Source organism: Pteronotus mesoamericanus, unplaced genomic scaffold (genome assembly GCF_021234165.1).
Source record: "Pteronotus mesoamericanus isolate MK-2021 breed Mesoamerican mustached bat unplaced genomic scaffold, CSHL_Meso_final contig_171, whole genome shotgun sequence".
Lineage (NCBI taxonomy): Eukaryota > Metazoa > Chordata > Mammalia > Chiroptera > Mormoopidae > Pteronotus > Pteronotus mesoamericanus.
Window position 1 is genome coordinate 425,039 of NW_026555070.1, and position 22,231 is coordinate 447,269.

Sequence of the window (22,231 nt, forward strand, 5' to 3'; positions counted from 1 at the left end):
CGCCCTGCGGCAAATAACTTAAAGGGGCCACGCTTGCCGCGCTGGGCGGAGCTCCAGCGCTGTTGGCACTGAGTGGACCCCGGCTGCGGCCTCTGGGTGAGTCCGGGTTTCCGTCGCCCCCTTAGAGGCGTCCCTTCAGGGGTCGTTAGCTAGCTCTCAGCTTTCTCAAGATCTCTGCCGATTTCTGATACCCCCGACTTTCTGATGCTGTCACCCCCACCCCCACCCCGTTCCGAGTAGGTGTTTCCTTACCGGTAGCTAGGTGTACCCTAGAGTGGAAGGGGACTAGCGCCCTCCTCCCACCTCCCCGCAAATGAAATTTCCAGGTAATGTCTCCTGGGTCCAGTGACTCCCACAAATTCCCATTAATGCTTGAGCACCGGCAGAAACAGTCCCAGTCTCCCAGAAAAGTGCCAGTGATAGTTCAGCATTCCTCGGTATCTTTCAAGGAGCCCCGGCGCCCTCCCTAGGTCCACTCTCATGCTCGAACGACCCCAGAATATGCACTCGGCTCCCGGTGTTTCCAGTAATAGTTCTGCACGCCTCAGAATCCCTCAGTTCCTCAGTGCCCCCAGTCATTCCAGCGTCCCCGGTCACTTCGTCCGGCAATGGCGCCAGCACCTTTCCCCCTGTTCCAGTGATGCTCCGCGCCGTCAGAGACCCTGTAAATTTTCAACTGCGTGACAGCAAACATCCAGCACCAACCAGTAACATTGTAGGAGCCCACCCGACTTCGACCGTCCTAGCCCCTTGTGTAGGAGCTCCCAGCAGCACTCGGGGGGCAGGCTTGAGCCGGGGGGCAGGCTTGAGCCGGGAGCCAGGCATCTCCATGACCTCTGCGCTCAAGACTCGTTTTCGCAGGAAGAACGGGGTGCGGCCTGGGGTCGGTGGGTCAGGGTTCACCCATCCCGTAAAGTCCTGCGTCGGGGGCGTGTCCCTCAGCAATCTTGCCCCTGCTGCTCGCAGTGGGTGCCCGGCTGGCAGCCCTTTTGCTCGGGGTGGGGGCTGGTTGGCCTGGGGCGTCGGTGAAGGGAGCCTGGCGGAGAGCCGGGGACCTGTACACGCCCCAGCCTGGACCCCGAGGTCCTTGCGCCCCACCCCTGTGCCCGCTGCTTCCCTCTAGCTGTCCCCCGCCCCCAAAGCGGGACGAAAGGGCAGGGCTTGCGGCAGGGGAGGGGCGGGCCCAGAAGGACGACTTGCATGGGTTCCACTGGCTAGCCTGGGCTATGCTTATTGATTCCCAGAATTCAAGGCTACCAGACCCGCCACCCAGCCTGAAACAGCTGATGGAGGCCCCGTTGCAAACAGGAATGGTAAAACACCGGGGTTGTGAGACGCCGCGAGACTACGACTCCCGACGTGCTCAGCGCGTATCATCGCAGTCCCACGAGAACGGGGCTGCGTCCGCTCAGGCGGAACTACATTTCCCGGCGTGCACCGCGGGGCCGCAGGGAAGAGTCTCGCGCCCCTCCGGCCGCGGGACAGGGGAGCGCTGGTCCACCCTGCAGATGGAGAAACCGAGGCCCGGGGCGACTGTGAACTTCTCGGGGGTGCACGTGGCGGGGCAGAATGATGTCGAGGACGTCCTTGTCCCCGGGGATGGCTCGGTGGGGCGGGTATGCGATGCGCAGCCAGTGCCGTTCGTCCCGCAGGTGTTGGGTGTGATGATCGGGACCGGAGTCGCGGTGTTCGTCACGGCCGTGCTCATCGTCCTGCTAGTGCGGAGGCTTCGAGTGACGAGTGAGAACCCGGAGGATCCCTCTGGGGAGGTTGTGTTGTGGGGAGCTGAAATGCCGGGTCCCGGAAGCAGTAGAGATGGGATTTGCTGGGGTCTGCACGCAGTGTCCTCATCTCTGGCCGCGTGGAATCTGCACAGAGCTCAGTGTCCCTCTCCTCTTATCCCCAGAAACCCCAGCCCCGGATGGCCCGCGGTATCGATTCCGGAAGAGGGACAAAGTGCTTTTCTATGGCCGGAAGATTATGCGGAAGGTGAGTCTAGGACAACCTGGGGCTTCAGCTGACCACACCTAAACCTTGCCCTTAGTCTAGTTTCAACTCTTCGGAAACCCCCCCGCCCCCGTCTTGATTAAGGACCTACATATCTGGATGTCCTCTTCCCCAGCGTCTGAACGGGCAGTTGACCCATCCTTGCCCTTCCTTATCATAGGTGTCACAATCCACTTCCTCCCTGGTGGACGCCTCTGTCTCCACCACTTCCCGGCCACGCATGAAGAAGAAACTCAAGATGCTGAACATTGCCAAGAAGTAAGGCTATGCTGAGGATACTTGGCTCTGGGGGCTATCATGGGCCTTTTGAGTGGTCAGCCCACACTAAAGGGTGTATCTCGAGGTTCTTTCGGCCCCATGGACTCTCTGGGGAGTCTCCTCACATCAGAGTGCTATCTCAGAACTCCCCCACAGCAGACAGTCTGTCTTTGGGGTCTCTGTCTACTAGGGGCTATGTCAGTGATTCCCTACCAGTGACATCCCTGAAGTATCTAGGAGCTATTTGCTCTTCAGTCAGTGTCTCTGACACCTGTCATACAGTAGGGGCCTTTATCTCTGGTGTCAGTGTAGGCTGTTTCACGGGTCTCCTCACACAAAAGGTGCCTTGCTGGGGTTATCTCAGGTGTTTGTTCTCCTGGGGTTGCCTTAGTAGTGCTGGACAGCAGGAAGCGTCTCACTGCGTTACCTGCCTTGGAGTTCTTTATGACCAAGGAAGTCATGTCAGGGATTTCTGTTCCCTAAGAGTCATCTCAAGAATTTTTTTGCCCTAGAAACATAAGAAGGACATTTCAGGGGCACCTATCTTTAGCAAAGGGCTCCCTCAGGGTCTCTGAGGGAGGCTCTTCCAGGGCTCTAAGTTGGGAGCTGGCTCTGGGTCTCCTGACATCATGGGGTCCACTTCATGCAACGTTATGAAGGTCTGTCTCCAGGGTTGTTTCGCACTAAGGGGATATCCCAGGGCTGTCCATGGCCAACAGATGTCCTTTCACATGGCCTTCTGTGACTTGAGAAGGGCTGTCTTGAGTTCTCCATGACCAGACAGTGTCTCGTGTCTCTCCACATGTCTTGTCTGCACAGCCCTGATGTCATGGCCGCCGAGGGCTACCTTAGGAATCGGGGGCCTGGGGGAGGGCCAGCCCCAGGGCTTCCCTGTTCAGAGGAGGGGCTGCACCTGGATTTCTCCATGTCATGGAGCTTAACTCGGGGGGCTCCTCATACCAGAGGCTCTATCTCAAGCATCACGTAGCCACTGCAGTAGCTGACTTGCAGAGAAGGGCTCTCCCAGGTCTGTGAGTAGCACAGAGGCTGTATCTGGGTTCTCCTCTTTGATGCAGGCTCTCTCAGGGGTCTCTGTGACTATCCAGGGGGCTGTCTCAGGACTCTCTGAGGCTAAGAACATTGCCAAGGTTCTCTGAGAGGTTCTCACAAGGCTCCAATGAGGAACAGAGGAGCTGTTTCTGAGGTCCCCTCATATCGCAGCAGCCACCCCATGGGTCTGCCGACATCAGAACGGCTATCTCAGGAGTCTGGTCTGTGGTTACTGGAAGGGTATGGGTCCCATGAGAAGCAGCGTTTTCTCTAAGGTCTGCCCATGTCTTGGAAGCTATGTCAGGGGTCTAGCTAGAGGGTTGGTCTCAGGGGTCTGACTAGTGGAGAGTTGATCTCAGGGTTTTACATAAGGGGTCAGCAAATTTTTTCAGTATAGGGACAGAGAGTAGATATCTTAGGCTGTTCAGGCCACGTACAACGCAGCTCTAACTAATTGGCGCTGCTGTTGTAGCATGAAAGCAGCCACAGATAACATGTACATGAATGAACATGTGCATGCGCCAATAAAACTTTTTTTCATTTTAAAATATATTTTATTGATTATGCTATTACAGTCGTGGCATTTTTTTCATCCCCCTTATCCCTTTCTTCCCTGTACCCCCCTTCTACCACCATTCCACCCCCCTCCTTAGTTCATGTCCATGGGTCATACATATAAGTTCTTCGGCTTCTCCATTCCCTATACTATTCTTAACCTCCCCCTGTCTATTTTGTACCTACCATTTATGCTTCTTATTCCCTGTACCTTTCCCCCCATTCTCCCCCGCCCCCTCCCCTCTGATCTCCATTTCTGTGATTCTGTTCCTGTTCTAGTTGTTGGCTTAGTTTGTTTTTGTTCTTTAGGTTCAGTTGTTGATAGTTGTGAGTTTGTTGTCATATTACTGTTCATAGTTTCATTCTTCTTTTTGTTAGATAAGTTCCTCTAACATTTCACATACTAGGCTCGGTGATGATGAACCCCTTTAACTTGACCTTATCTGGGAAGCACTTTCTCTGCCCTTCCATTCTAAATGATAGCTTTGCTGGGCAGCGTAATCTTAGATATAGGCCCTTGCCTCTCATGACTTTAAATACTCCTGTGCCAATAGAACTTGATGTACAAAAAAGAAGTGAAGGATAGCCCTGGATGGTGTGGTTCAGTGGATTGAGCGCTGCCTGAGAACCAAAATGTGTCTGGTTCGATTCCCAGTCAGGGCACATGTCCTGGCTATATCTGGGTTGTGGGCCAGGTCCCCAGTAGGGGGTGTGCAAGAGACAACCAGTTGGTGTTTTGCTCCCTCTCTCTCTCCCTCCATTCCTCTCTTTCTATAAAGAAATACTTAAAACCTTTAAAAGAAAAAACTAGTGGAGGACCTGAGTTGGCCAGTGGGCCAGATTTGCTGACCCCTGTTCTTTGGTGATCCTGTTCTTTGGTGTGGAAGGTCTGTGTAGGGGTCTCGGGTCTGCCTGAGCCTTCTCCCTGCTCCCCCTGTACCTTTCTTCTCCCACCAGGATCCTGCGCATCCAGAAAGAGACACCAACACTGCAGCGGAAGGAGCCGCCACCCGCGGTGCTCGAAGCTGACCTGACAGAGGGCGACCTGGCCAACTCCCACCTGCCCTCAGAGGTGCTCTACATGCTCAAGAACGTCCGGTGAGTGTCGGGTTGCCAGCTGGGGGATGCGGAGCTGGGGGCTGATCTGATGGCCTGCGTTCTTCCTCCACTGCCACATCCAACAGGGTGCTGGGCCACTTCGAGAAGCCACTCTTTCTGGAGCTCTGCCGGCACATGATCTTCCAGCGGCTCAGCCAGGGCGACTATGTCTTCCGGCCAGGCCAGCCGGATGCCAGCATCTACGTGGTGCAAGACGGGCTGCTGGAGCTCTGCTTGCCAGGGCCTGTAAGTGGGCTGCCGCGGGGACACTGCAAGGGAGGTGGGCACGGGCGCAGGGCTGCAGGGCACAGGCACTGCTGGCGGTCGGTACAGTTGGCGGTCTTTCGAGACATGCAGACAGGAGCCGGGAACAGAAGCCCAAGGGTGCCCGGGGCCGTCAGTGATCGCAGTCAGCTGTGGCCAAGGAGTGGGTGCGGCTCAGAAGGTTCAGTGGGGTCGGAGGTTGGGGCACCAGTGGTCACTGGGTGGGTGAGTGTGAGGGTCAGAGGTGGGGCGGGGGGCAGGGTGCTTGTTGGCAGGGTCAGGGCAGCCTTGGTCCCTGCCCCCGCCCCCACCCCGTCACCTGTGTGTTGCAGGACGGGAAGGAGTGTGTGGTGAAGGAAGTGGTCCCCGGAGACAGCGTCAACAGTCTTCTGAGCATTCTGGATGTCATCACCGTGAGTGACAGGTTTGGGGGGGCGCCAAGGAGCCTGGAGTACAATGCCACACCCAGTGGACTGGTCAGAGAGGGCCCCTCAATCTCTATGTGCCTGATGCTGCTGGTGGTCCCTCGAGGCACTGGAATTAGGGAGAGTTGGGGGAGCAGTGAGGGGCTCACAGCCCCTGACCATGGTTGTCTTCGCCGCCCTGCACCCTAGGGTCACCAGCACCCCCAGCGCACCGTGTCCGCCCGCGCAGCCCGGGACTCCACCGTGCTGCGGCTGCCAGTGGAGGCGTTCTCTGCCGTTTTCACCAAGTACCCAGAGAGTCTGGTGCGGGTGGTGCAGGTCAGTGGGCCGGCCTTTCCCCTCCCTCCGTGGACCCCCGCCCTTCACTGGCACCCGTGGGCTGGGACCCAGCGGCGTCTCAAGCCATGCTTATCAACCCTGAGCAGCCAGACCTCTTGGCGGCCCGGCTCCTCCCGGTCGCTGTGCCCCCTGCCCCCCAGGCCCCTGCCTGCTTGCTCTGGGCTTCTCCCTGCTGCCTCTCTGGCTCTGCTCTCCTCTGAGTGCTCTCGGCCTTGGCCTTGGCTCTGCCCAAACTACTCCCCGTCCACGGTCCTGCTCCTTGAATGCTTGGTCCCAACTTTCTCTGGCTCTTATTTCCCCCTCTGCTGACTCGCTTCCTCCCCGGCCCTGCCCTCTGGCCCCTGCCCCGGCAGATCATCATGGTGCGGCTGCAGCGGGTCACCTTCCTGGCCCTCCACAACTACCTGGGTCTGACCAATGAGCTCTTCAGCCACGTGAGTCCCCCAGAGAGCACCGGGGGCTGGAAGCGGGGCAGCGCTGGCCTCCCAGGACTCGCCCCAGCGGTGCTCTGTGCCTCCAGGAGATCCAGCCCCTGCGCCTCTTCCCCAGCCCCGGCCTCCCAGCGCGCACCAGCCCTGCGCGAGGCTCCAAGCGCGTTGTCAGTGCTGCAGCGACGGAGGAGCCCCGGGAGGCCCCTGGCCGGCCACCTGACCCCACTGGGGCCCCTCTGCCTGGCCCTGCAGGTACCTGGGATGACCCCTGTGGGCGCCCCAGGGACCTCTTGGCTAGGTGCCCAGGTCTGACCCCCGGTGGCCCCCCAGGGAACCGTGGCCCCAGCCCCACGGACCCACAGGAATTACCTTTCCTAGACTCCCATCCCCAGGGCCTCTGAGTGGACTGCTCCCTGGGCCCCCTTCAGTTCCCCAACCCCAGTTGTGGGAGCCTGATCTTGTGTCTCCCTCAGGGGACCCCGTGAAGCCCACGTCCCCGGAAGCGCCCTCGGCCCCACCGCTGAGCCGCTGCATCTCCATGCCTGTGGACATCTCAGGTCTGGGGTCTCGGCCTGGGAGGGGGAGGCGTTGAGCTTCTGGGCTGGAGCGCAGGCTGGGCAGTGCTGATTTTGCTTACCTGTGACCTGGGAACCCTGGCAGCGCTTTCTGATGGCTTTTTCATGGGCGCTCGTGGAGCCATGGCTCCCCGACTGTGGCGAGGATCCCGAGGGAGTGCCGCCGCTGAGCAGCCGCGCTGCGCCCCTGTGGCGCTGGCCTGCTGGTGCTGCTCGCTCAAACCACAGTTGTGGTCACTCTCATCTGAATCACTTTTCTTGTCCCCTTCCCCCTGCAGGCTTGCAGGGTGGGCCCCGCTCAGACTTCGACATGGCATATGAACGTGGCCGGATCTCCGTGTCTCTGCAAGAAGAGGCCTCAGGGGGGCCCCAGGCAGCCCCTGTGCGGGTAAGGCCCTGCCAGCGCTGCCCTTTCCCCTGTGGAGGTCCCTGAGGAAGAAAGTTGGGCGGGAGCACAGAGGTCACAGGCCCTGCCCACACAGACCCCCACTCAGGAGCTCCGGGAGCAGCCAGCAGGAGCCTGTGAGCTCAGCTACTGCGAAGACGAGTTGGCCGCCGGTGGCTGCCCCTTTGGGCCTTACCAGGGTCGCCAAACCAGTAGCATCTTTGAGGCAGCAAAGCGGGAGCTGGCCAAGTTGATGCGGATTGAGGTGGGTGGCCTTGGCGCAGGACGAGAGGGAGGGGGCAGGGAGGCCTGGGTGGACCAGTCTCAATGCCTCTTCCCCCCTAGGACCCCTCCCTCCTGAACAGCCGAGTCTTGTTACATCAGGCTAAAGCCGGTACCATCATTGCCCGCCAGGGCGACCAGGTGAGGTTGAGCCCTGACGTGTAACCATACAGCTGTGACCTGAGACTTCACTCTGACTTCTGATCCTTGCTCTTTGACCCTCTTCGTCTGTGATTTTCAATCCCTGACCCTCAGATCCTGTGACTGACCGCCCCCCCGCCACCTCAACTCATGCACCCCTTGTCCTCTGGACCTTTCACCTCCAACCCCTGAACCTTCTTGCTAGGACTGAAACCCCCCAGATCTCTCTTACCTGCCTTGGTGTTTCCTGCAACCTATTTTCTGTCCTTTTGGTTCTACAGCACACCCAGGTGGTCTAACTTCTAATCTGGCCGGCTGGGATGGGCACTCGATAAATGTGCACTAACTGGAATTGGGACCAGAAGCCATGAACTGGCCCCGGGAGCTGGGCTTCAGTGCCTGCTGGCAGCACCTGGAGGTGCAGGACACTGGCCCATGAAGCCCTGTGTCCTCCACGTGGGGACCTGGGGACCACGATCTCATCAGGAAACACAGAGGAGCAGGGTTCTGGAGAGAGGGGCTAGGCTTGAGATCCAGGCTCTACCCAGACTCCCTGTGGGACCTTGGGAGAGTCATCTAGAAGGTTCTCTGCTTCCTCATCAGCAGAATGGGAGGACAACAGTAATTGCCCACTAGCATTGCAGAGGAAGTCGTTCTCAGCTGCCTAAGGTTTGCAAGGGTGACAAGCCCAGGGAGGGGTGTGGAGCAACACTGAGGGCAGTGTGACTTCGGCACTGAGACCAGGGCGCACTTGCTGGGCGGAGCCGGGCAGCTGGCCGGGCGCCGTTCTGCCACTCAATCAGCGGCTTCAGCTGTTGCTTCGAGCTGCTCGTCGTGGTGGCAGCAGGTTTTTGCGGAGGAAGTTGGGCGATGCTTTCGGCAGCCGTTGGAGGTTCTCGGCAGTGAGCTGAGGAAGCATGGTGACACCATGGCTCTCCTGTGGACCCTGGGCCCTGCGTCTCCGGGAAACCCAGCTGGGCTCAACCCAGCCCTGGTGCTAATGGGCCAGGCCGGCCCGCAGCCACCGAGGCTCCCCTGGGCCTGCCCGCCTACGTCGGGGCCGTGACGGTACTGTGCCTCCCTGAAGCTTCACACTGGTGGCTTTCCACCCAGAGGAAGTTTGCTCCCCCGTAGACATAGGGCGACGTGGAGACATTTTTTTATTGACTTGGGAGGGTGCTGTGGGCGCCTCGTGGTTAGCAGCCAGGAGCGCCAGAATGCACGGGACAGTCCCGTGACAGAATTACCCAGGTAAAGGGTCAGTGATGCCAAGGCCGAGAAACCCTGCTTTGCATGTATCTCCCAAAGTGTGTTTCGTGGACACTTGCGCCGCAAGGGATCCGTGGCCAGGTCAGGTCAGGAAGTGCCCGCTGCTCCATCTCTTCGTGGGAGTTCCCAGTGCATAGTCCAGGCTCTGAGAAGTCCTGCCATAAAGTGCTTGCTTCCCAGCCAGGTGGCAAATGGCAGCCTAATGCTCGTTAACTCCCATGCACATCCCAGACACAGCCTGGAAATTCTGCCTCACAAGTTCCCGGCACGTGCGCGCGCGTCCTGGGGGGCGGCCCCTCCCGGGGCCCCTGCAGGGCGGGCGTTCACCAGGGCTCTGTGAGGTGCCAGACAGGGACAGTTTCTGGTGGCAGGCGGGGAGGAAGTCCTCCTGTGTCTGGGCAGCTTCAGTTCCCTATTTAAATAAGGGTGGGAAAGGGAGCTGTCTGCTTAGGCAGGCTCACCAGAGAGGAGAGGAGCCCCTGTTTGTGCTACTTGCTGGGTCCCAGGTCCTGCTGGACAGAGGTCACTGGCCCTGTGCTGCCTGCTGTAGAGGCAGGAAAACCAGGTCCCTGCCCTTGCAAAGCCCGCAGCTCTGATGGACGTTACATTCAAAGGATGTAAAATCCTATGTGCTCAGCACATAGACATAAGGAGCTGTTCTCGGCTCTGCAGAATCTGGCTGAGACAAGGCAGCGTCTTTGAAGTGACCTGCAACTAAGAGGAGCTAATGGGGAGGAATTAGGTGTAAGGGGAGGAAAGAACATTCTGGGCAGAGGGAACAGCTTGTGCCAATACCCCACGGTGAGAAGAAACACATGGGTCTCCAGGAGATGGAGTTCAACAGGCACGGAGTGTAACAGAGGAGCGGGGAACGGAGGGCACTTTTAACTTTTTTGGTGATGGTTTTATTGAGATGTAATCTACCCATTTAAAGAGCACCACTCAGTGGCTTTTAGTATATTCATAGAGTTGTGCAAGTATCACAACTGTCCATCTTAGAACACTTTTATCACCTTGAAAAGAAATCCCATACACTTTAGCTATCATTTTTCCTACCTCCTGACCCTACCCCACCCCAAGCCCTAAACAACTACTGATCTTCTGTTTCTATAGATCTACCTGTTCTGGACATTTCCTATAAAAGAAATCACACACTGTGTGGCCTCTTGTGCCTCCCTGAGCTTCATGTCTTCAAGGCTCATCCACGTAGTAGCGAGTGTTTGCACTTCCCTCCTCATGGTCGATAGTCCCTTGTGTGGCTCTTCGGCACTTGGGTTATCCATTCATCTGTTGGTGTCCATTTGGGTTATTTCTGCCTTTTGGCTATTGTGCATCATGCTGTGAACATTTATGCACAGAACATTTATGCATAAAGTTCTGTGTTGACATATGTTTTCGTTTCTGTTGGGTAGCTATCCAGGAGTCAAATTGCTGGGTCATATGGCAACTCTACTTTTAAGTCTTTGAGTAGTGTTTTCCACAGTGGCTGCACCATTTTACAGTCACACCAGCAGTATATGGGGGCTCTGATTTCTTCACATTTCTCTTAATGTGTTTTGATCCTAGCCCTCCCAGTTGGTGTGAAGTGGCACCTCATGGTTTAGTTTGCATTTTCCTATGATTTGGAGAAGTGTCTTTTCAGGTCCTTTGCTCATGTTTAAATTGTGTTATTTGTTTTTTAATATTGAGTTATAAGATTTCTGTATGTATTTTGGATTCAAAACCTTAGCAGATAATATAATTTGCAAATGTTTTCTCCCATATTGTGGATTATTCATTCACTTTATATTTTTTTTTAGCGTTACTTATTTATTTTTAGAGAGGAGCGGGAAGAAAGGGAGAGAAATATCAGTGTGTGGTTGCATCTCGTGTACCCCCTACTGGGGATCTAGCCAGCAACCCAGGCATGTGCCCTGACTGGGAATCGAACCAGTGACCCTTTGGTTTGCAGGCTAGCACTCAATCCACTGAGCCACACCAGCCCAGGGCTCTATTCACTTTCTTGATAGAGACCTTTGAGGTTCAAAAGTTTTGATTTAGATATCGTCCAATTCATCTCTTTTTTATTTTGTTGCTTGTGCTTTTGATATCATGTCCAAGAATCCATTGCCGGATTCACAGCCATTAAGATGGACCCCCATATTTTCTTTGAAGAAATTTATAGTTTTAGCTCTTACATTCATATCCTTGATCCATTTAGGCATGGTATAAAGTGAAGGTCCAACTTTATTCTTCCATGCGGCTCTCCAGTTACCCAGATGAGCAGAGAAAGAGGATTTAACTCTGCCACGCCCCTGTGTAGCCAGTCCTTGCACTCTCTTGCCAGCTGTTGAAAAGAATTCCTGGACCTTAGTCTGGGCTCAAGAATTTGGTGATCCATTAGCAATGTCTGCCCTGTGTGCTGAATAATGTGGAACTATATATGTTGCTCAGCTGAGCTATGCAAACTCCTTCAAGGCTTCCTTTGGAGCAAACTGACATGAGCTGGGGGTGGGAGGTTGGTCCTGTGCTCATCTCCTGGCCCCTCCCCGCACAGGACGTGAGCCTGCACTTCGTGCTCTGGGGCTGCCTGCACGTATACCAGCGCATGATTGACAAGGCTGAGGACGTGTGTCTCTTCGTGGCACAGCCCGGGGAGCTGGTTGGGCAGCTGGCTGTGCTCACCGGGGAGCCTCTCATCTTCACACTGCGAGCCCAGCGCGACTGCACCTTCCTGCGGATCTCCAAGTGTGACTTCTATGAGTACGACTGGGCCCTCTGTTAGGGTGGGCTGGTGCTTAGGGGTCCTGACCCGACTCCCTTCTGCCATGGAAGAGGCCATCCCTCTGGACAACTTACACCTTAACCGGGCAGCTTTGGGCCTGTCTAGTCCCACCTGCAGGGGATCACCCGCCTTGTCCACTCCCTAAGGGCAGTGCCAGGACATGCCCAGCCCACGCACCCCCACCCTTCACCCACAGGATCATGCGCGCACAGCCCAGTGTGGTGCTGAGCGCTGCACACACGGTGGCTGCGAGGATGTCTCCCTTTGTGCGCCAGATGGACTTTGCCATCGACTGGACAGCAGTGGAGGCGGGACGCGCGCTGTACAGGTGCGGCCCCTGCCCCTTCCTCACTGCTCAGGCCCTTCCTAAGACCCTGCTGGGCCCTGTGTGACCCACCCCCACCCCAGGCAGGGCGACCGCTCCGACTGCACCTACATCGTGCTCAATGGGCGGCTGCGCAGCGTCATCCAGCGGGGCAGCGGCAAGAAGGAGCTGGTGGGCGAGTACGGCCGCGGGGACCTCATTGGCGTGGTGAGCGCGGCCGCACCCACTGACCTCTGATCTCTCCCAGCCCAGTTTTCCTCCCCACCCCTGACATACATATCATCCCGGGTCACCTGGTGGGGTGGCGGACACGCCCGGACCTGTGACCTCGCCCAGCCCACTTTTCTCAGATCCTTTGCTGGGGTGGGGGAACCTCATCATGGTGGTGACTCTAATCTGACTCCGTCCCTAGACCTCTCTCCATCAGAAGAGGGGACTCAGCCTGGGTGGGTCTCTGTATTCTCTTCCTCTCCCCGGAGCCCTACTGGGTATCGAGATGTGGTTCTTTGAGCCCCCATCTCAGGGGTACTGAGTAGAGAGGAACCGCTTCCTCGATGCTCCGACAGTCGGTCTCCCCCTTACCTATCGGGAGCCTCCTAGCCCAAGCAGCTCTGGCCATGCATGTGGTCCCACAGGTGGAAGCGCTGACACGGCAGCCACGTGCCACCACGGTGCACGCGGTGCGTGACACGGAGCTGGCCAAACTCCCCGAGGGCACCCTGGGCCACATCAAACGACGATACCCGCAGGTGTGACTCTGGGTGACTTGGGCGGGGCTGATGGGGTCGGGGCGGGGCCGCAAGGTGTGGAGGTGAGAAAGCAGAGGCTGGAACCTTGGCAGCGGGGCCCAGGTAACTGGAGGGAAAGGCGGGCTCTCACAGCTGCCCTTGCAGTCTCACTTGGAGTGCCAACCTCCAATGCCTTAGGTCGTGACCCGCCTCATTCACCTGCTGAGCCAGAAAATTCTGGGGAATTTGCAGCAACTGCAAGGACCTTTCCCAGGTGAGAGCCAGCAGGTCCCTGGGAATGCTGGGGGACGTGGTCCGAGGTTTAGGATGCTGGGAGAGGGAGCCTCGGGCCCGGGACGCACAGGCGGGTTGGAAGGAGGGCGTGGGTTCGAGCTCCTGCACATACCCTGGGATGGAGTTAGGTTCCTGGGCACGTCAGAAATGTGCTGTTAGACGCAGGGCGTACTTGTTTATGGCATCTAAGGGATCGGTCGTCTTGACGGAGCGGAGTCCTGAGGGGTGAGCTTTGTTCTGGGAGTCAGGACTTAGTTGAGGGATGGAGTCCATGTCCTAGACCAGAGTATGCTGGGAAATGGAGTTCGTGGGTGGTGGGTGGGCCCCAGGGCCTTTTGAGAAGTGGCCTTTGAAGTTCCCTGCATGGCAAGCCGCGGGGAGGTGTGGTGCCCAGGAAAATGGAGTCAAGTTTGAGGCGTGTGGAAATACGGGCCTGAGACCGGCAGCCTCTGCACCCCCTTTTCCCCAGAGGTTTCTGCCCCATCAGCCTTGACTCCTGGCTTCCCAGGGTGGTGGCAGCGGTGAGCAGTAGCTGAGAACTGCCTCGCACCCAGGGTCTTTCCCAGGCGGTTCCCCCCACCCCCACACCCCTGAACCGTGTGTACAAATGCCTGTGCGTCTCCTCCGGGCTGCTGAGGCCGCCCTCCGTGGGATTCTGGGGCAGCAGCGGGGGCAGAGACATTACGGTCTTGGGTTTCTGAGAGCCGTTCTGCTGATGCTCTACAGGGGAGGAGTTTTCCAGTGCTCACCTCAGTACATGGTAGACATTCTCCCTGGCACTGGGATGGGGGAGTGCGCAGTCAGATAAGGGCCTGGCGGTGGGGGTTCCAGCCCCCCAGGTGAATCGTCAGGCAAGTACCGTGAAGGAAACAAGATACGGACTTCGTCAAGAACGACTAGCTTTTAGAGAATAGTGAGCCGAGACTTGATAAATGATATGGGGACAGACATTGAAGAGAGCTCTGAAGGCTCTGCACACAGAGTTTGGTGGTTTTGAAACACTTCGAGGAAGAAAGTGAGTGATGGGGGAAATGAGGCCAAGGGCGAGTCGTGTAGGGGCTGCGCTGGAGCCAGGCCACACTGCTATGGGCGGCCCCGGAGGCTGTGAGCGTCCCGTGCAAGCAATGGAGGTTAACGGGGCTGAGGGCATCAGCATAGAAGCTGGGAAGTAATCGATGGATCAGAGGTATATTTGTTTCTGCTTAGTTTTGTGTTCAAGTCCCTTCAGTGGCATAGAGGCACCCAGGCCGGACGGGGTGGGGCACCCCTAGGCCAGCGCAGGCACAGTGGGGGGCGGGGCAGCTGTGGGGTTGTTTCACGGATGCCATCAAGCACTTTAGGACCAAAACTGAAGGTCAGGAGGCCACGTTGCATTAAGAGGGGAGACAGTACGAAGCTGTGGGTCTGGGACTAAGGCCATGGCCTTCACTATGGTTTCACTAAGTCTCGGCTGAGGGACAAGGGGCAGGGATTTCTGAGAAGGGGAAGGAGTGTCTCCATCTCCGGACACAGGGCTGCATAGCAGATGTCATCCTTTGGGGTCTCAGCAGGCTCGGGACTAGGCGTGCCCCCCCACTCAGAGCTCACCAACCCAGCCAGCAATCTGGCCACGGTGGCGGTCCTGCCTGTGTGCGCCGAGGTGCCCATGGTGGCCTTCACGCTGGAGCTGCAGCATGCTTTGCAAGCCATCGGTCAGTCGGCATAAGGGGTGTGAGTGAGGGCTGACCTCCAGTCCCCATGGGGCAAGGCGCCTGGGGGTGGGGCATTGGCCGATGAGCGGCCTGGCAGTTCCTAGGGGGTGGGGCAGAACAGGGCCACGAGAGCCGGGTGGGGGTGTTCTCTTGTGGGACAGGCCCCCAGCTCCGCTGACTTGGGTTCCTAACCCCCCTTCCTCACCCGCCCTCAGGCCCCACGCTTCTCCTTAACAGTGACATCATCCGAGCGCGCCTGGGCGCCTCTGCGCTGGACAGGTGTGTGTTGGGCTGCAGGGGGCGGGGGTGCGAGGGGTGAACTCGAAGCCTAGGATTCTTTCAGATCCAGTTCCAGACCTAGGCTGTGAGCCGAGGAGCATGCTCCCCACCTATCCAGGCCAGGGCGGAACCCGCCCCTGGAGGACCCGTGCTGTGGGAGCCTTGTGTCCCCCGCCCCCCAGCAGTGGCGCTCCAATGGCTTCTGGGGGCGCGTGACTCGCAGAAGCTCCAGGACGACTCTCCCCCCGCCCCCGCCCCAGCATCCAGGAGTTCCGGCTGTCGGGGTGGCTGGCCCAGCAGGAGGACACCCACCGCATCGTCCTCTACCAGACGGACTCGTCGCTGACGCCCTGGACCTTGCGCTGCCTGCGCCAGGCCGACTGCATTCTCATCGTGGGCCTGGGTGACCAGGAGCCCACGCTTGGCCAGGTCTGCAGACTGCACAGGGACCCCGCTCCCCGGACCCATCCCCTCCCTCCAGGCCACACGCCCCTTCAGTGTGGGGCCAGGCAAAACCCTAGGGACCTGAGCTCAGCCACATGCGTGCGGCAGGGAGGAAGTGACTGGTGATTGGTGACACCTGCCCTCCGCTGCCCTGCAGCTGGAGCAGATGCTGGAGAACACCGCGGTCCGCGCCCTCAAGCAGCTTGTCCTGCTGCACCGCGAGGAGGGCCCGGGCCCCACGCGCACCGTGGAGTGGCTCAACATGCGCAGCTGGTGCTCAGGACATCTGCACCTGCGCTGTCCCCGCCGCCTCTTCTCACGCCGCAGCCCTGCCAAGCTGGTGAGGGCAGGATCCAAAGACCAGACCCCCAGCAGACCTCCTGGGTGGCTACTAGAGGGGCGTGGCTTAAGGACCCGTAGGCCAGACCGAGGCCTGGAGGTCCTGGTGCTTCCTCCTACACCCCCATCCCCATGGGCCCTCTGTGTCTTCCTGTCCCAGCACGAACTGTACGAGAAGGTGTTCTCGCGGCGTGCGGACCGGCACAGCGACTTCTCCCGCCTGGCGCGGGTGCTCACGGGCAACACCATCGCCTTGGTATTGGGTGGAGGTGGAGCCAGGTGAGGGGTGTGGCCAGCGCTCGCAGGGGTGGGGCCTGGTGCCTGAGGGGTGGAACTTACTCCCTGGAGGAGATTCCCATAGGGGCAGACAGGCAACTGATTCCGGGCCAGTGGGGGAGATGGAAGAAGGGACTCCCTTGGGCATGCGTCTAGGAGATTCCCAGGGGGTCACCAGGTCTCCTCCTCCTTGCAGGGGCTGCTCACACATTGGGGTGCTGAAGGCACTGGAGGAGGCAGGGGTTCCTGTTGACCTAGTGGGCGGCACTTCTATTGGCTCCTTCATTGGGGCCCTTTACGCGGAAGAGCGAAGCGCCAGCCGCACTAAGCAACGGGCCCGGGAGTGGGCCAAGGTGTGTGTCGGGGCCTCCCCACCCCAGGAGTGCCCTGAAGTATGATCCCATGGGGGTTTCTAGGTTTCCCCTGACCTCTTTCTGACTTAATTTGTGGACTCTTACAGAGGTAAGGATGACCCCTTGTCACCTTTGGCTAGGGACCCTAGCTCCCAATTCCGGGCTTGAGCAATCAGCCTTCTTGGTGACCACCTGTCAGTGACCCCGGGTGATTCCTGTTTCACCCCAGCTGGCCCCTTGCCCCTAGAGTATGACCTCGGTGCTGGAGCCTGTGCTGGACCTCACCTACCCTGTCACATCCATGTTCACGGGGTCTGCCTTCAACCGCAGCATCCACCGTGTCTTCCAGGACAAGCAGATTGAGGTGCACCCTCCCCCACTCCTGCTCTGTCCCTGCCCCTTCCCACAAGTGTCTCCACTCCTCCCTGATGTTGGTCCCTGTCCCCATAGGACCTGTGGCTGCCATACTTCAATGTGACTACAGACATCACTGCCTCAGCCATGCGTGTTCACAAAGACGGTGGGTGCCCTGGCTGACCCCACAACCACCACTGTGGCCGTGTCGGGGGGAGGCAGGGAGGGCAGCCAAGCGTCTGGGACACTGTTAACACAAGTGACTGTCCGTCCTGACCTGATTGCCGAGCACTAACCGTCACCTACTAATGCCCCAGAGGTCCCAGGTATGTCTCTCCTCAGGGGTAGGGACCAGGAGACTAGTTGGGCACCTGATCCCCTCACGCCATCCCCGCAGGCTGCGTGTGGCGCTACGTCCGGGCCAGTGCCTCCTACTGCCCCTACCTGCCCCCGCTCTGCGACCCCAAGGACGGGCACCTGCTGGTGGACGGGTGCTACGTCAACAACGTGCCAGGTCAGCAAGCCCACCAGGCTGGCCGGGCCTCTGAGCGTGTCTGAGAGTGTCTGTGCGTGTCTGTGTCTGTGTATCCCGCCGGGCAGGCTCCCTGTGGCGGTACGTGCGCGCCAGCATGACGCTCTCGGGCTACCTGCCCCCGCTGTGCGACCCCAAGGACGGGCACCTCCTCATGGACGGCGGCTACATCAACAACCTGCCAGGCAAGTGGCTGCCCGCTCACTCGTGTGCACACCACACGCACAGGCATACAGTGAGTGAGTGGGCCCGTGCACAGGCACACAGGCCGCCGGGCGCCCTGGGCGACGTGTGCGCAGGCAGACCTGTGCAGGGCCGTGGACACGTGCACACTGGCGTTCCCAAGCAGATCTGTGCGTGAGCCAAGGATAGGAACGTGCAGCTGGAAAATACACTCCTATGTAAGATACAAATGGGCACATACAGGCACAGCACACTGGGTGGCACATGGGTGTAGAGTGGAACATCTGTATACATGCACAGCAGCTGTACATGTGCTCACACGCAGTCTTGCAGATGCTCAGGTGACAGCTCATTTGTGTGTTCACAAGGTTAGATGGACGTGCACAGGTACAAACATTTATGTGTTGATGAAATTGGGCTGTGTCCTCACACGCACTATCCACACTCACCCTGTATGATTCCTGAAACATGTGTGAGTGCACACACAGAGATAGATGGCGCACCTACAAGACCGTGTTAGACTCCCTTTCACACCCTCTGTTGTGTGCAGATGAGAGGTGGCCAGGTGTGCAACTTAAAATTTTACACGCCCAGAAGCATGCATGCCTGCATACGTACATAAGCCGGCACGCCCGCCAGCTGCACACGCACTTGCAGTCTGCAGGCCAGAGGTGGGTGAGCCTTGCCCTGTGGGCCGCAGCTGGCCCCGACCTGATTTTCTAAATGAAGTTTTATTGACACACAGTCACATCTAGTCATTTACTCATTGTCTGTGGCTGCTTTTGTGCCATAGTGACATAGTTGAGAAGTGTGACAGAGACCAAGTGGCCTGCAAACTCAAAATTATTTGTTTTCTGGCCCTTTGAAGAAAAAAGTAGGTGCTCCGTGCACATGCCTGCACTAACAGGGCCACACGCCTGCATGTGTGTGCAGGCCTATAAGTGGACAGGCGTGTCTGGACACCTGAGGAAACACAGACATTGACCTGGGCACATGACTGAAACGACTGCAGACGTGCCCAGGGTGCGCACAGAGATGTAGACACACCTGGGGGCCTCTGTGTGCACAAGTGCGCCTGGACTGGAGACGCACACAGATGATAGAGACGTATGCCGGTGCACACAGGCATGTGGACGTGGGCATGTGCACCCAGGCATGTCATGAGGGAAACATGCAAAATCTGACAGACTCGGTGTTTTTCTGGGCTGGGCCTGACTGTAGAACCCTGTCCCTGTCGCCCAGGCTCCCCCAGACCCACTCAGTGATTCTCCGTGGGACACACGGGCCCACAGACACCCCACCCTCCCCGCTGGGCCCTCCCCCTTCACCTACTCTGCCCTGCCTTCCTGCTCTTGTCTCTCTGTCCCTAGTCACAGTCCCCAGGTCCTTCTTTCTACCTGGATTCTCTCTCCTTCCATACCTCTGACCCTGATCTCTTTCTCCCCCCAAATCTCTTGTTAACTCTGTTCCCCAACATTTCTCTCCGTGTGGTTCTGTCTCCTGCTCTTTGCTTCTATGTTTGTCTGTTTTCTTACACCTCAGTCTCCCTGTATCTCTCCCCGTCTCCCTGTGTCTCTGACCCTTCCACCCCTGTCTCCTCCTGTTCTTAGGACTGTTTGTCCCTGCGCGTCGCTCTTCTTCTGTGTTTCTTTTTCCCCAGTGGCTTCATCCCTCTGCCTCCATCTCCTTGGTCCCCTGGCCGTGGCCCCTCACCTGAAAGCCCCAGCATCTGAACCCACCTCCTCCACATCACTGGCATCAACTTCCATGCCATTCGCACGCTGGCATGTTGTTTGCATGGGTTGTTTTGCGTGACCATTTGCATGACGGTGTCTGTGGGACTGGGTGGAACTTTGCTGCTCCAGGCCCTGACGGGCAGCTGCCCACTGACCCCTGCCCCACAGCGGACATCGCCCGCAGCATGGGTGCCAAGACGGTCATTGCCATTGACGTGGGGAGCCAGGATGAGACAGACCTGAGCACCTATGGGGACAGCTTGTCTGGCTGGTGGCTTCTGTGGAAGCGGCTGAACCCCTGGGCGGACAAGATCAAGGTGCCAGACATGGCCGAGATCCAGTCACGCCTGGCCTACGTGTCCTGTGTACGGCAGCTGGAGGTCGTCAAATCCAGCTCTTACTGCGAGTACCTGCGCCCCCCCATCGACTGCTTCAAGACCATGGACTTTGGGAAGTTTGACCAGATCTACGTGAGTGGGTGGGAGTGGCCTGGTGTCGGGGGTGCGGGGGCTGGCAGAGCTTTCCTGCAGAGAGCCCCGAGCAGCGCGAGCCGGGGCGTCGGGGGCGGCATTCCCAGGCGGCGTCTGTGGGGAGTAGCGTGGCCACCGTCGGCGACGTCTGCACCGGGCGTGGCGTGGCGAAGGCGTGCGCGGCGGCCGCTCAGGTGCGGAATTCCAGCTCAGCTTCCTGCGCGGCAGCTGCCGCGCCTGAGGCGCTGCGTGGAGGTCGGTGCGTGTGGGAATGGGAACAGTGGTCAGCCTGTAACGTCTGCCGCAGGCCAGCGAGGGACAGCAGTGCGTACGTCCTGTGCGCTGACCCCGAGCCGCCTGAGCTGGTCGCTGGCGGCTGCCCGGAGCCCTGAGTGGAAAATGGCTGACGCTCTCGCCGGGCTGAGTGGGAAAGCACGCGCTGGTGGATTGGGGGCGTCTGTAATGGGCGGGGCGCGGCGATACCCACACACAGACTGCGTATTTGGGGAACTCGAAATAAGGTTGCCCGCCACCATCTTGGGTCATTTGGTTCTTGGCACACTGCATGGGATGAGTGGGAAAGAAAATGGGGTGGTGGGTAGTATCTAGAAGGTGCACAGAATGGGGGACATGGGGACAAATGTGCCACGTGTGGCTGTCTGAGAAAGGGTTAGCGTTAAATGCCAGCTCCCCCGGAGCCTCGGGCTTTGGAGAGGCCAGGGAAGGGGCAGGCAAAGCGGGAGCCAGCGCAGAGGACGAGGCGGAGAGCAGGCTGGGGGAGTAGCGGCTCGGCCGGCCCCAGCCCCTCTCTTCCTGCAGGATGTGGGCTACCAGTACGGGAAGGCTGTGTTTGGGGGCTGGAGCCGGGGCGACGTCATTGAGAAGATGCTCACGGACCGGCGGTCTGCGGACCTCATCGAGAGCCGCCGTGCAGACGTAAGCCTGGGCCTGCCCCGCCCTGCCGCGCCTCTCCCGAGCCTCAGGCGACCCCAGATCCCCCCGGGTCTCGCCGGTCTCCTCTGACCAGAGAGCTCCCCGCACCTCAGGCCCCTGCCGAGCCTCTGACCCGCCCTGTGTCGCCCACAGGTGCTGGCCTTCCCCAGCTCTGGCTTCACGGACTTGGCGGAGATCGTGTCCCGCATCGAGCCCCCCACCAGCTATGTTTCTGACGGCTGTGCGGATGGTGAGGGTGGCCCCAGGGGCGGGCGGCCTGCGGTGGGCGGGGTAGGGCTGCCGGGGCTGGCCCAGCCCGCGTGCCCTCGCTTTCACACTGCTCCCCAAACTCCAGGGGAGGAGTCGGACTGCCTGACGGAGTATGAGGAGGACGTGGGGCCCGACTGCTCCCGGGACGAAGGGGGCTCCCCTGAGGGCGCCAGCCCCGGCACGGCCTCGGGGATGGTGAGCGGGCCCCCACCCCCGGGGCGGGGCGACATGGCGCACAGGGCCCAGGGAAGGGGGCCAGGGTCCCGTGCCCGGGGATCTGTGTGCAGCACTGCTGTTCCCACAGGAGGAGGAGAAGTCGCTTCTCAGGCACCGGCGCGGTCCGCCACAGGACCCCTCCAGCGCAGCTGCGGATGCCTGAGGACCCACCTGCAGGGGCCCCCAGGGCTGGGCGCCCCCTCTGCTTGCTGCTATGCCTGTGACCTCCAGGGCCCACACACTGGATTGTGCACTGATGACCCTCAACACTCCCTCCCAATAAACCCCCCGTCATGGAGGTGGGCCTGTGTCATCTTTGGGGGCAGGGGTAGCTTGCCCCACCTTCGAGCTCAGGGTGGCTGGGGCTGGACCTTGCCCCATCGGCCTGTGCACCCAGACTCAGACTGGGCTCTACTGTGAGTGCCATCCCAGAATTTGCCTGTAGTCCCACTCTGTGCTGGCTTGCGGCCACGGGGCCTCCAGATGCCGCCGGTGCCCCCGGGATCCCAGAGGCCCCTGGGCGCTGCCACAACACCGCTCATTTCCCCACTAGGCCCCTCCGCCCCTGCCCCTGGGCTGGCTCTGCTGGGCGCGGGTGCTCTCGAGTTTTCCCTGTGTTCTGTCTTGGGCACTGCTGAGCCTGGCTCTTGAAGGACATCATGCGCGCGCACGTGCACACACACGCAGGCACAGGGCTCAACACTTCATCCTCAGAGGTTCCCGGGCATTGCCCTGGCGGTGTGCTCGGCTGAGGTCTCGCAGGGTGGGCCAGCCCTTGCTGTGCACTGTCGCGGTGCTGGCATGCCGGTTAAGAGCTTAAGACTGGAGCCGCACTGCATGGTGTGAAGCCTGGGCCTGGCCTCTGCCGGTGGCCCTGGGCCCCCTGCTGGAACTGCAGGGGCCTCCGCCGCTTCCCCTGTGAGGTGGGGATGCGGAGGGCACTGGCCTCATCACATGTTTCTATT

The 22,231-nt window shown here is 59.2% G+C and overlaps 1 protein-coding gene across 2 annotated transcripts; it reads left to right on the forward strand.

Moving 5' to 3' along the window:
• The first annotated feature begins 89 nt into the window (after window positions 1–89).
• PNPLA6 (patatin like phospholipase domain containing 6) lies at window positions 90–21,552 on the forward strand. 2 transcript variants are annotated; one of them, XM_054566262.1, is made up of 34 exons: window positions 90–96; window positions 1,245–1,313; window positions 1,653–1,740; window positions 1,907–1,989; window positions 2,168–2,265; window positions 4,828–4,968; window positions 5,055–5,214; window positions 5,565–5,645; window positions 5,847–5,975; window positions 6,350–6,430; window positions 6,517–6,679; window positions 6,901–6,984; window positions 7,281–7,390; window positions 7,497–7,652; window positions 7,733–7,810; window positions 11,616–11,821; window positions 12,040–12,171; window positions 12,252–12,375; window positions 12,804–12,917; window positions 13,095–13,170; window positions 14,741–14,881; window positions 15,097–15,160; window positions 15,421–15,589; window positions 15,762–15,944; window positions 16,104–16,222; window positions 16,416–16,572; window positions 16,820–16,936; window positions 17,023–17,092; window positions 17,527–17,643; window positions 19,546–19,847; window positions 20,667–20,783; window positions 20,934–21,030; window positions 21,136–21,245; window positions 21,355–21,552. In XM_054566262.1, the coding sequence occupies exons 2-34, from the start codon at window positions 1,287–1,289 to the stop codon at window positions 21,427–21,429; spliced, it is 3,969 nt and encodes a 1,322-aa protein (XP_054422237.1). In that variant the 5' UTR covers window positions 90–96; window positions 1,245–1,286; the 3' UTR covers window positions 21,430–21,552. The 2 variants fall into 2 exon arrangements, with proteins under 2 accessions (XP_054422237.1, XP_054422236.1); XM_054566261.1 differs by lacking the exons at window positions 90–96; window positions 1,245–1,313 and having other exon boundaries at window positions 1,457–1,740; window positions 7,485–7,652.
• The last annotated feature ends 679 nt before the right edge of the window (window positions 21,553–22,231 follow it).

Bases quoted from the DNA above. Each gene is read 5' to 3' on its own strand.
- PNPLA6 (XM_054566261.1), top strand. From the start codon at position 1,509: ATGGAGAAACCGAGGCCCGGGGCGACTGTGAACTTCTCGGGGGTGCAC. The intron at 5,646-5,846 runs GTGAGTGACAGG...CCTGCACCCTAG, and splicing joins GCATTCTGGATGTCATCACC to GGTCACCAGCACCCCCAGCG. The intron at 15,161-15,420 runs GTGTGTGTTGGG...CCCCCGCCCCAG, and splicing joins GGCGCCTCTGCGCTGGACAG to CATCCAGGAGTTCCGGCTGT.